At 38.4% G+C, this 13,858-nt stretch overlaps 1 protein-coding gene across 3 annotated transcripts in view; it reads right to left on the bottom strand.

The window, feature by feature from the left end:
• Window positions 1-7,717: 7,717 nt before the first annotated feature.
• The window catches only part of crebrf (creb3 regulatory factor), a 106,760-nt gene continuing 100,619 nt past the window's right edge, over window positions 7,718-13,858 (bottom strand). For all 3 annotated transcript variants that reach the window (XM_085995389.1, XM_085995391.1, XM_085995390.1), the window contains one exon: window positions 7,718-13,463. In XM_085995389.1, coding sequence (XP_085851515.1) covers window positions 13,348-13,463 — 116 coding nt within the window. In that variant the 3' untranslated portion in view covers window positions 7,718-13,347. The remainder of the gene's footprint in view (window positions 13,464-13,858) is intronic.

Raw genomic sequence — 13,858 nt, 5'->3', positions numbered from 1 at the left:
TTGATCAAGCCAAACATCAGAAGGGACGTAGAGAACCGGCAATTTCAAGGCATGAATGAAAGGCCAACTAGAACCTTCCAGATAGGTCAACAAGTTTTGGCCCGGGACTACCGTACCGAGAAATGGCAGCCTGGAACTATTTGCACACGACTAGGACCGCTGATGTATACCGTGGACATTGGAGAAAGCATAATAAGGCACCATGCTGACCAGATCATAGAGTCATCCGAAAAGGGACAACCTACAACACAACTCTATACGCCTAATGATGAAGCAGAGATACCCATAGTATCTACCTCCGATCCGGTGATACTGGAACCAGATGAACCCGACACTGGCATTCAAGTCGAATCGACCTTGCCAAAAGAACCTACTACACCACCGAAAACTACTACACCACTGAGGCGTTATCCGGACCGAGTCAGGAAGCCTCCAGAGAGACTGACTTATAATTGATTAACTGCAGCAAATGTGTAGATTATTGTTCTTGTAAACATGTTAATTAATGATTACTTAAAATGTTATCTACTAATTATCTAAAAGGGGAGGAATTGTAGTGTATGTACCTTTAAGAGCCCCTGTGTACTGTAATACCGGTAGTGACCACTCGGGTATATAAGCCTGTATAGCATCTTGTATCTTTTAGTTCACAGAATCACAGAAACCCCACAGTGCAGATAGAGGCCATTTCGGCCCATCGAGCCTGCACCGACACATATCCCACCCGATCCCCGTAACCCCTATACCAACACATATCCCACCCTATCCCCGTAACCCCACGTATTTAATCCCCCTAACACTAAGGGTCAATTTATCATGGCCAGTCAACCTAACCACTCCAGCCTTTGTTCAGTAAACACCTGTTAAACCAACTCCTGCATTCGTGTCTCCATTAACACACGGATACAACAAATAGGAATAGGAGTAGGTCATTTAGCCCCTCTACCCTGTTCTGCCATTTAATTAGATAATAGCTGATCTGTACCTCAACTCCATTTACCCACCTTTGTTTCGTATCCCTTGATACCCTTGCCGAATAAAAATCAGTTGTTTTCAGTCTTTAAAATTTCAATTGACCCAGCATCCACAGCCTTTGGGGGTGGGGAAGAATGAGTTCCAGATTTCCACTAACCTTTGTATGAAAATGTGTTTCCTGATTTCACTCCTAAATGACTTAGCTCTACTTGTAAGATTATGCCCTCTTGTTCCGGATTCCACACCAAAGGAAATAGTTTCTCTGTATCTACCCTATCGAATCCCTTAATCATTTTAAACACCTGGATTAGATCACCCCTTATCCGTTTAAACTCAAGCAAATACAACCCAAGTTAATACAACTTGTCCTCATAATTTAACCCTTCAAGCCCTGGATCATTCTAGTGAATCTGGACTGTACCTCTTTCAAGGCCAACATATTTTTCCTGAAGTTTGGTGCCCAAAACTGAATGCAATACTTCTGAGGAGGTCTAACCAAAGCTCTATACAACTGAAGCAACACTTCCTTACTTTTGAATTCCAAATCATTTGAGATAAAGGGCAACATTAGCCTTATTGCTTACTTTTTCTAATGTGTACTAGCTTTGTGATTTGTGTGCATGAACATCGAAATCCCTTTGCTCCTCCACAGCTTCCAGCTTCTCACCATTAAGAAAATATTCCAATTTGTCTTTCTCGGATCCAAAGTGGATGACCTCACAATTCCTCACTTTGAACTCCATCTGCCATAGTTTTGCCCACTCACTCAGTCTGTCTATGTCCTTTTGTAACTTCCTGGGCCTCCTAACTTAGTGCCATCTGCAAACTTCGATATACAACTCATCTTTCATAGATTCTTTCATCCAAGCCATTAATATATATACTGATCCTAGAGGAACACCACTTGTCACATCTCGCCAATCAGAGAATGCTCACTTTATCCCTACTCTCTGGCCGGGATTTTGCTCACCTCGGCAGGTGACGTCGGTGGCAGGTCCCGACCCCGTTGCTGGTTCCATCACACTCTGTGAAATGAATTTCCCTTGATAGGGCTCGTTAAGGCCAACCAGCACATTTCCCAGTCCAATTAGAGGAAGCAGGTCTGGTGATGTCATTTGATGATGCGTAATCAGATGGTTTCCTTAAAGGGACCATGGCCAAATTAATTTTGACATTTGTGCTGTCAGTGTTCTACAGCATTGAGGTGCTGCAAACACTGACGAGCACTGCACAGAGGTGCAGGGCTGCACCCAGGCTCTCCCATGACTCCCTCCATATGGAGGGAGTCACAGCACACAGGAAGGTCCTCTTCCCTTCCCATGGGCGGAAGAGACCTCCCCCGGAGATCAACACAGCCTGGTTGCACATTGCAGAGGAGGGTACAAGCAGGGATGTGGTCAGGAGGACCTGGATGCACTGGCACAAACGTTTCAATGATCTCAGTAGATCACAAAACATTAGTACAAAGCCACACTCAACCTTATTCTGCTGTGCCTCTCATCACATCCCCATCACTCTGTTTCCCACCCTACCCCTGCACATCCTTACTCACACCAACTTACCTTGGACCTCCACCCATCCCTCTCTTATCTAGATTATCACATTCCCATCTCACTAGCTCACCCTCATCCTAGTGCAATCATACCAACTAAACAACACACAAGGGTAGGCACTTGGGTGTTTTATGCAATGTTCATGTAAAATTTCTGTTAATGTGGTGTCAAACATTGAAACCTTTATTTTGAACACTTTGCGTTCTTGCACGGATTTGTGTGCACCTTTGGGAGTGGCTTAGTGAGTTGCAGTGAATGGTGAGACATAACGGTACCCCCCTCAATGGTGATGAGTGTGAAAGGAATGGCTTGGGCATTGTAGGGATGCTTTATGATGTTGGTGTGCATGGTGCCAACCTGGTACATCATGTGGCAGCTGGCATGTACAGCATCAAGTGAAGTAAATCTGGCCATGGTGAGGCCATCCCTGGCCTCCCGGGCAGCAATGTGGTCAGGTGCTGATACCCTTTGTCCTGTACAGCATCAGTTGATTGCGGGGAAGGTTGGTGGTGTTGTTGGTGCTACTGGTGTTGGGGCTGATCATGGTGGGATTCTGAGGACCAATGTGAGAGAGTATAAAGGATACCCATACTGATGTAATAGATGGCAGGTGAAGTAGAGGTGACAGAAGCGATCTGTCAATGGTGAGAGAGGTAATGAGGTCAGACTGGATGGAGACTTGTGTAAAGACTTGCAGCATGGTGAATCTATTGTGGAAATGCAGTGAGGAACAGCTTGTGGCTGAGGGAAGATATCTCTGTAAGGTGGGAGCTGTTACTTTACATTTGAAGCTGTCAACTCATCAGCTGATTCAATGTCCACTGAACTCCTGCCTCAGCTTGACAGACGTGGACCCCATGAGCAAGCTGTCAAGTGCAAAAGGTAAGTGGCTCTAAACAAGCCACTAAATTACCTGAACTGGGTCACCCGCTGCTGCCTGTCGGGTCTGCTCAGCGCTGACAGACCCAACATCGGGAAAGGTGCGTGTTGATAGCGCGTTCCTGACCCACGGTCAAAAACATCACATTTCCCACCTGACCTGCCATCAATCCCACCCGCTGACCCTACGGAAAATTCAGGCCTCTATCTCCTACTTCCCAGCCAATTACCAACCCATGTCACAAGGTTACCACCAATTCTGCGCGCTCTAATTTTTGCTAATAATCTCTTGTGTGGAACCTTAACATATGCTTTCTGGAAGTCCATATAGACAATATCCATAGACACTCCTCTATCCACCATGCTAGTGACCTCAAAAAATTCAACTAGATTTGTCAGACATGACCTACCCATCACAAATCCATCCTCTCTGATCAACTGATAACTGGCCAAGTGCTCAGTCTCTGATAATAGATTCCAGTAACTTCCCCACAATTGATGTTAAACTGACAAGTCTGTAGTTACCTGGCTCCTCTGTCCCTCCCACCATAAATAATGGAGTGACATTTGCAATTTTCCAATCCAAAAGGTACAATTCCTGAATCTAGAGAGCTTGGAAAATTATGACTAATTCAATCATTTCTAAATAAAGTCTATTCTTTTATCCAGCTTGTCAATCCTGTATGTATATTGTTATCAATTCTGTGACATTGTAATCCAAATTTAAAATGATAACTGCATGTTTTGAATTGCAAACTATAGCATTGTTTAGCAATAGGAGTATGACATATGATCTTAATATAACTATATCAACCATAATGCATATAAGGTATTGCATTTCTTGGTATCAAACTTCTAAAAAACATTATTGTTTTGGGGTACATGTCCTTCAGTTTTACATGGAAGGTATAGACACGGACACCGATCGTGATGTTGCTATTCATACAAATCCAACAGTGCATTTATGCTGTAACTGCAGTGGTTTTGCTTTGCAGGGAGAACCTTGAGAAATAATTTCTCCACATCCACTCCTAACTTAAAAAACTTGATTCTTTTTTCCTATTCCATTTTCATTTTCAATAATTGCAATTTCTATATTTTAACTGTATTTAGACCTAAGCTAAAAGGGTATGCCGATGATCCCCCTCAATGTGCAGGAAAGTAGATTTTCTCATTGTGATGTGGAAGTCTTGCTGGGAGGCAGTAATCATGTTATCAGTAATGATCTACTTGGTCCTTGGTGAATTGCACTGCTGCCGTAGTTTCACAAATTCAAGCTTCCCGATTTATTCCGGTCATCTGCTACGTTAGTGATGTCGAACAGAAGTTGCTGATGTGGCTGCGGCGACACCGTTTGAGTCACATGCACTAATTTCAGTGCAAAACGCCTTACTTTCACTCACAATACAGGTAAATGTACTTCACGTGTATGTTTATTTAACATCTACCACCATTCAGCAACCAAGTAAAGCACACACCACAAACAAAAAACACTCATTGCTTTTCGTCTTACCTCCACCAACACACACAAAAAGGTAAAGGTAAGCATGCACACAGCATGCGAATATCTATTGAGACCACATGCTCAACAATGGTGTCTATTACTCATTCTATTTACTAATCAGAAAAGCAATTAGTCACATGTGGCTTGTAGCTCATATATTGGGTAATAGTGTAATTAAAATAACAGAAAATGCTGGAAAAACTCAGGTGGTCAGGCAACATCCGTGGACAGAAATTTGAGTTGACGTTTCAGGTCGAACCCTTCTTCAAAACTGGAAAGAAAAGATAGATCGGAGGCAGGGCTGCGATCAGACAAAAGAATAAAAGAAACAAAAGTAAAAAAGAGACAATAAAAGGTGTTAGAAGCTAGACAAGATGGTAATAGGCTGAGATAGGGTGTAAAGTGTACTGGCAGGGCAAGGGATAGCTGCCAGGTGTGAGAGCGAAACAAAAGGAAAGGAGTGGAGAAATTACAAGAAAAAATGAAATAGGGGCCGAAGTTATGATCTGAAATTGTTGAAATCGATATTGAGTCCGGAAGGCTGCAGAGTGCCTAATCGGAAGATGAGGTGCTGTTCCTGGAGTTTACGTTGAGCTTCCGTGGAACAATACAAGAGGCCAAGGATGGTAAGGTCCAAGTGGGAGTGGGGTGGTGAATTAAAATGACAGGCGACCGGAAGCTCGGGGTCACCCTTACGGACTGAACGGAGGTGTTCCGCAAAGTGGTCACCCAATCTGCGTTTGGTCTCCCCAATGTAGAGGAGACCACATCGTGAACAGCCAAGTACAAGTAAATCGCTGTTTTTAATGTAATTAATGCTGGCTCCCATCGCCATTTGCTTGGATACTGTGGAGACCGTATCATTAACTGAGAATTATTTGACCTGTGTGGAGACCTCTTGCTAAAGGAAAGGGTCTCTCTCAACAACTACTTGTATTTATATAACGCCTTTAACGTTGTAAAACGTCCCAAGGCACTTCACAGGAGCGTTATAAAACAAAATTTGACACGAGCCACATGAGAAATTGGGGCAGATGACCAAAAGCTTGGTCAGAGTTAGGTTTTAAGGAGCGTCTTAAAAGAGAAAGGAGGCGGAAAGATTCAGGGAAGGAATTCCAGAGCTTAGGCCCCTGGCAGCTGAAGACACAGCCACCAATAGTTGAGCGATTAAAATCAGGGATGCTCAAGAGGCCAGAATGAGAGGAGCGCAGATAGCTGGGGATAGATTTTACTGGTGCTTTGCAGCAGCACTCTGGGAACAAATGCAAACTCTCCCGATGTTTGTTTAAAGGGGAGCTGGTTGTAGGAAAGGTTTTGGTTTTTGGTGTTTTATGATGTGTTCCATTTTTGAGACAAGTGCCCCAATTTTGCTGTGAAAATAACGGTGAGGCTAACAGCAAATTGGACAGCAAGTGAAAGCAGTTAAAACGCAAAAATCCGAGCTGCGCGCAAACAGCATCTCACCATCTGGCTCCCCTTTCGAATGCCTGCGTTCCTGTATTACTAAACTCGCTACAAATAGGGGTTGCCCATTATGGTCCAAGTACCCTTTTAATTGTGTGGCAAGACTTAATTACTACCAAATAACCTCTTTAGCACTAAAAATTAACTGTTACAAGTATGGAGCCTCATTCCTTCAGATTTTAATTGGAGATTTAAAAATCAATTACATTTTTTACTTTTTCTTTGTCTCTTATCTCTCTTAATCCAATCTTTTTCTCTTTATTTTGCTTTCTGCAACTGATTTGACACTGAATTCACTATTCTAACTTGCACTTCCTGCTACAGACGCTGCGCTGCTCATTAACGATTCTTCAATCTGATTGATCAAGGAGATAGTTACTTAACATCGGCCTGAAACGTTAACACTGTTTCTCTCTTCACAGATGCTGCCTGACCTGCTGAGTTTCTCCAGCATTTGCTGTTTTTATTATAGTTGCTTGCTCGGTTCACACAGGTCCCAGATGCCCTGTAGAGGGCGCCATGCCATTTTAATGTCCCGCTGACACCAACTTGCCCTGCAAAACCCCATGGAAGGTCTGTGGGCAAGTGCTAGTCTAACGAACGTCGCCACTCACAGCAAAATCCGGTCCAAAAGTTTTTCACGCTCAGATCTTCTGTCAGAACTGGTCCAAATGATAGACAAGAAGTAAACACCAGTCATGAACAGAACAAGAAATAACTCCCTATAAATTACACAAATTTAAAGTTAGTGCTGTGCTCAAATTCTAAATGTTTACAATATTTTTTACTAAAACTTACATTTTTATCCCAATAAACTAAAAGATAGAGCAACACAAACATGACCCATACTAACAGATTTTCTTTTTAAAGAGAACCCGCAAAAGCATTCCTCAAAATTAATTTATCAATCCAAACATACTACCCACTTCTTTTCAAATACAAGTTATGACAACAATTCTTGTACTTTAGTTCTCCCCTTAAGAGGATTCATAAAATAGTTTGAACATACTCGGATTATCCTTCAATTGTACGAGATATTGCCTTGAAGCTGGACACATCACTCTTGTTCCACATAGATTAATGGGAAAGACAAATTAATTGCAACCTTCAACAAATAATCAAAAGTATGCCATTACATTTTCTTTTTTTTTAAGTGGAGCCTAACAAAGATACTTAAAACATGTTTTTTTTAATTAACATTTTAAAGGCTTTTGCTTTATTGTTGGAATCCAATAAATACTTACTCAGCCAATTAAAAGCCGTCAAATCTGTAATTCAAGTACAGCATTCAGCTGCTTTGAATTTAATACAATACATTCAAACACTAAGTACAGGACACACATTCTGGGGTTTAGTTGCTTTATTATAATCTCTGCAAAACAATATGAAATTCAGACTGTGATTACAAGAAGCTGTAGTACCAACGCCTGGCTGATACAATGCAATAAGAAAACTGTTAAAGGGGTACAATCACAAACACAACACAACCTCGTTCATTAAAATCTGTTCCACCATTTTCTGTACAGTAAGCAAATGCATATGAATTAAAACCCTTTCACTAGCATAAACCTACATAGAGGTTTAACAAAATGCCTCCAGGTTGTCACTGGCATACATCTATATAGTATCATCATTGGTAACTGGTTGCCAACTTAAAAAAAATTCTCTCCCTTTTTAAGTCTCCCATTTCCTAGTCAAAAAGGATGAGCAAGAAGCCCACTTCTAAGAGTGTGCCTATGTCACTCTTGATATAGCTAAGTTGTCCTCCAATTTTCCATCTCTTGTGGGTACGTCCCTGACCTCTGGCTGGTGTCAGCATCCAATGGTACAGGCCTGGGTGTCACTGTATGGGGAATTATGGATTTAAATCCATGTTCTACCACTTCATGGTACATCTATATAAACACCGTTTTTAATGAGTACAAAATGAATTGCAATACAAGGCTCTGCCATGTACCAGCATCAATCTCTCACACTATACAAGTTATAAACACACTATCATAACCTATTTATTTATTTATTGAAGTTTTCCTTTGTTACACCAATGTTCCCACGTGACTTTTAACTGTATCCATGAATAATCATTTGAAAATGGTAATCACCATCAGTAACCAAGACTATTCACAATAGTTACTGCTATAATTTGAAGTGATGGCCCTTTCACCAGAGGTATCTACATTTACAGTGCTACCTTTGTTAATATTCAGTCAAATAACAAACAGCAGTGAACTTCGGATTGCTGGACAGGAACTAGTACACAGTGTAATGGTTATAGCGTTAATGTACATGTGCTGGTTGCTGGAAAGTCTCTTTTGTGCTACTGTTGACAGTCTAAACAACTAGAAGTTAACGTGGAATGAAAAAGAGGGAGAAGCTTAGATTGTTCCCCATTAAAATCAAAATGTTAAACAAAGCCACCAATATTGTATTTATCAAAGAATGATTAACAGGCACATTTATTAACCAAGAGATTGGAAATCGATAGGACATTACTTTTAGCTAATCTTTTTGTTGGGGGAGGGGGCATTGGTACTCTACTGAAGGCACATAAAACAAAGTGTACCTTTAAATAAAATATTTAGTACTGTAACTTTAATAGTATGTACAGTACTCAGAGCAATACTTTGAAATTGCCACTTCAAAGCTACTGGCCCAAATTAGTCCAGATGAGATGTACTCCCTTCTGCTAAAGTATCATGAATGCGATTAATGTGCTTTTATTTCAATGGGATGTAAAATTGTTGCTTGGTGAAATGACTAGTGTCGTAACTTCCTTGAACATTGCTGGTGCCAAAGAGACCTAATTAAAGCACAAATAGGATATGATCTCCCACATGGAAAAATACTTATGTACATATTATACTGTACATGTCACTAATATTAAAATTGATGCAAATTCTAAGTACTATACACAAAGAGTTTTCACTGTGCGATACAACAGCAGTAAACTGGTGAACACACTCATCAAATCCAAATATCCACTTAAATTACTTTCTTAAAAAGGCAACCACTTTACAAATAATTTTTCACCAAGTCTTGCTTTCTTCAGTACAGAGGAGCGAAGAAGATCTACTTTACTTAACATTACATATTTATTTTTAAACTTACTGGGTCCCCGTAGATGACAGAATATACAATAAATAAAATTAAGATCCAGGATAATTTTGGTACATATACAATGACATTATACATCATGTAAGTTTTCATTAACTCATTCTCTGGATATTAACAATGATGCCATTTACCACATCCTTTATCCAGTCTATCCCAGAAAGACACCAGATGGCGGTGTTGCAGATATGGAAATGGTAGGAGTAGAAATGAAACCAAATGGCATGACTGTAGTAAATTAGCCAACAGGTCGAGAGCTTTCATTTTCTTTACTCAAGATTGATTGTAGTACCAATTCAAAGAAAGCAGACAGAAGTTCAAAATGTCTTGTAAAGTGAGCACTTAATTTGTGGATGGAAGACAACTGCATAGATGTTCAGGATTTCAAACTAATAATCTTCTGTGCCATTACTAAATATATATTGTGTGTCAAACACAATTTTTCTTAAAGTATACAAGTATATTTATATTGGAAACAACAGACCTGTCAACTTTAAGCGAGGGTTTAAACTGTTTGCTGAATTCATAGTGGAGCTTTAATTTAAAGCTACATAGAAAACAAACACACTTGAAATTTCCACAACCACACCACTAAATTTGTAGTACCGTACATCAAAATATGTAACAAACTTGCATAACTGGCAAAATGCATTGTGTATTTGGGCACAGAATTCCCTAAAATGTCTAGATGATTAAATATTAGTTATTCAAATAATTTAATAAAATGATTTGGGGAGAACAAGGACAGTATTGCAAATTTTTGAAAGGTGTGTTGTAACAAAGATCCTTTCAGAAATAAATCTAGAATTAGAACTGAACTCACTTGGGGAATGGTACAATTAATTACTCAAGACACTTGTGCAAATAAAACGTTTGTCATTTATTACACTTACTTTAATAGAAACCAGACATTCATACCAGGTATTTGCCATTTCCTATGGATGTTTATAGACTTGTCAAATTTACAATAGACAGGAAAGGCAGTAAAATCTGAATATGTTGGCCAATATTAGGAATGTTATCCTTAACAAAATTTACCATTTAATTATGAAATATTGAAAAGCAACATGAATGAATAATCTTGGGTGTAATCACAGCTAAACATACAATACTGCATAGAAAATATACCTTTAGAGTACTGATAATTTGGATTATCTACAATTAATTTAACTAAGAAGCACCATTCATAAAGCGGAGTCATACTGGTAATTATTGTAAAGCTTTAAACTGGTTTTCTATTATAATCTAATACAGCACCTCAACTATCATCAGTAGTTTCCAACAATTTTGAATTCCCAACACAGTTCTGTAAGCGTTTTGTCTAAAATGGTACATGGCATCAGTTTACATTTGAGGATCCATTTTATTAAGGCGTAAACATTTCTAGTCACTTCTTGAACTTTCCATTCATTTTGTTGCTGGCTTCGTACTTTCTGAATGGATCAGTTTTACTTAGAATACACAGCATTTTCACCACACATTATAAAATCTGACTTTGAGACTTATATTCTTTCCAGTACACAAAACCAAATGTTAAAGGAAAAAAGTCATCCTTTTGATTTATCCAAATTGGTGGTTTGGGGCAAAGTGGCAGAGTCTAGGTGAGGCCTGCATTGTAAAAAATGTTGCAATTGTGCCAGAAAAAATGGCTTTTGAAAACCGAGTCTGAAAATGGGACTAGACATATTCAAACTTACAAAATATAGCATTTCAGTGCTACAATGTACTTTCTGACTGGAGACAGTTTTACAGATCTGTTGTTCCAGAACTTATGACAAAGATAAACCAATCATTCCAAGAACACTTAACATGCTCAGTATATCAAAATTCCAAACAGAACATTATACATTTCTCTTTTTATAAGGTTATTTTTTTATATATTAGCATACATCAAAATATTTCATGAAAAAGGAAGCAAGATATTACTGGCATCAAATTACAACCATTTCTAGACTGTTTAATGCCACAGAGTCCCCTGGTAAAATGTAAAGCTGCACAGCTTGCTTTCATCTGGTTACCCGAGAGTAACTATACATTTTACTAACAGGTATAAATCAAGTATCACTGTAGCATTCTTACAGATCAGGAGTAGCAGCAAATGGCAGGAATACAAATGCAATGGTGACAAAGTGCGATTCTAATATCCATAAAATAAAGTGTTATTAATGAACAAGCTATCTTTCTTTTATTAACAGAGAAACACTGAGAAACAAGATCAAACTGCACTTCTACAGGCTGCCAGTAGTATATAGGATGGATGTTAACACTAGAGTCTGAAGTCCGACAATACCACTCAGCTATCAGCACTTCACTATTAATGAAGTCAGTAATATGTGAAGCACTTTTTTGGACCTATGACCTACCAAAGTGACATAACCTTTCAATCCAGTTACTAACTAATGCATACACAAAATAAAAGCTAAAACCTAAGTTGGTCTATTTATAATGTCCTAATTGAAAAGTTACAGCAATGAGCAAATAAGATCAACAGTATTCATATATTTACCTTTTACAATATCTATTTTGGTTACCTAATTGAGAATACAAAAATATATAGCTTTAGAAGTACTTTTTACATTCTATCAAGTAACATTTAGAAATCTGACATGCACATTACTACATTAAATGCAAAAGGTGGCAACTTAGGAATTTTAGAATAGGTAGGCAATATACATTTATACAATTGTACAAATAGTTAAAATTAAATTTTGGTTATTTGCCTTTGTTTCAAGAGTGTACCACATACGTGCTTTTTAATTTTTAATGTAACAATTGCAAGCCACTATATTACACTGAAATGTTAACACAAAACTACATATAAATTACATTCTTTTGCTATGCATCTACATCTGCAGAAGAGCCCATAAACTCTCAGTATCTGATTTTCTAGAAGCTTAACAATAGAGTTATAGAATCAAAATCTTATAAAGTGTACTTGCATCCTCTTTCTGTGGATATTTGGACCCACACAACGTATTTCACAGTTCTAGTAAAACCCTAACCCCAACCCTGATTACATTCAATTTTGTATCAGTGTAAGCTGTGCAAAACCTTACTTCACTGGCATTATTATGCCATATAATTGCATTTGTCTTTGGTACAAAATAGTGTGCAAATATTTCTGAAAAGTACCGAAACCCTTGTTTCAATAACCATCTTTATACAATACAGACTCTGTGGCATATATCTACATCGTTGAAATGTTCCTCTATACATTCATAATGGTTTAAACAGCCAAAGAGTAAAAATAAACAAATACTTTTTAAATCCATAAAATTTACCCACTGTACATCCATTACACCTTACATCTTTACTTTCATTTTAAATACAAGGCACAAAGAATATTACTCCCTTCTCAAACTTAAATACTTATGCAATGTCTAGAAAAGGCCATGTAATTTACTATATGAACTATTTAACGCATACTTAATGATACAAGAATATATATACAAAAGGAATATATGGTAATGGTGTTAATGGGAAAAAATCAGCAACAGCTGTTAACGTGAAAAACTACAAACTAATTTTTTTGATTTCTTGATTCAACCACTGCATCCATGTTTCTACTGAAACTTAACATAAGTTTCCACCAACATTTTAGAACACATCAATCCCTAGGTCATTTCAAATTGTAGGTAAGTGAATTTACCTCGCAGTACCTGAGCACACATAACCATACTTATCTTAATGAGCATTCCTTTTACAGAACTCTAATGTGTCAACATGAGTTTTCCCCCTCTTTTTAAAGCAGGTCTAACACAACTAACAAAATGTCACTTGCTATAATGAATCAAACATTTATCACAGAAATGGCAGACATGTAACTATAGGCTGAAGCTGTTTCTGACAGAAGGTGGCACATTACACTTTTGATGTAGGTACTCGAAGACCTTCAAGACCACCTGTTGGGTCCCCTTCTCCTGTCTTTTCCAACACTTGATTGACAAAGTCAGATGTTTGTCCAGCTACTGTTGTCCCTATCAAAAAAGGACAAATAAAAGAAAAATTGAAGATCTGGCTACTAATTAAAAATAAAATAGTTTATAATCTTAACTGTTATCTCTATTACTTTTACTACTATACTGGGCAGTGTGTGTTTGTATTACCAAAACAAGCTGGTCAGTTGACAATTTATTACATTTCTTAATAAAGAAATATATCACAGGAGTGCTGCAATTATTAATTCAACTCTAATTACACCTAACCATGATTAAGTCGGTTGACTGTCGCTCATCAGAAGCCATAAGGAAATTGATTAATAGCTTATTTCAGGACTAATTTATGACGACAGAGTACGGAGACATTGGTCTGTACCTGTGATCTGACACTTATTGATGTTGGTTGCACAAGTGTAGGAAGGAATGAATGGAGA

Source organism: Somniosus microcephalus, chromosome 8, assembly GCF_052327205.1.
Source record: "Somniosus microcephalus isolate GS21.2 chromosome 8, FLI_Smic_1.0, whole genome shotgun sequence".
Taxonomy (NCBI): domain Eukaryota; kingdom Metazoa; phylum Chordata; class Chondrichthyes; order Squaliformes; family Somniosidae; genus Somniosus; species Somniosus microcephalus.
Note: the sequence above shows the minus strand (reverse complement) of the source record. Positions and strands in the feature narration are given on the sequence as shown.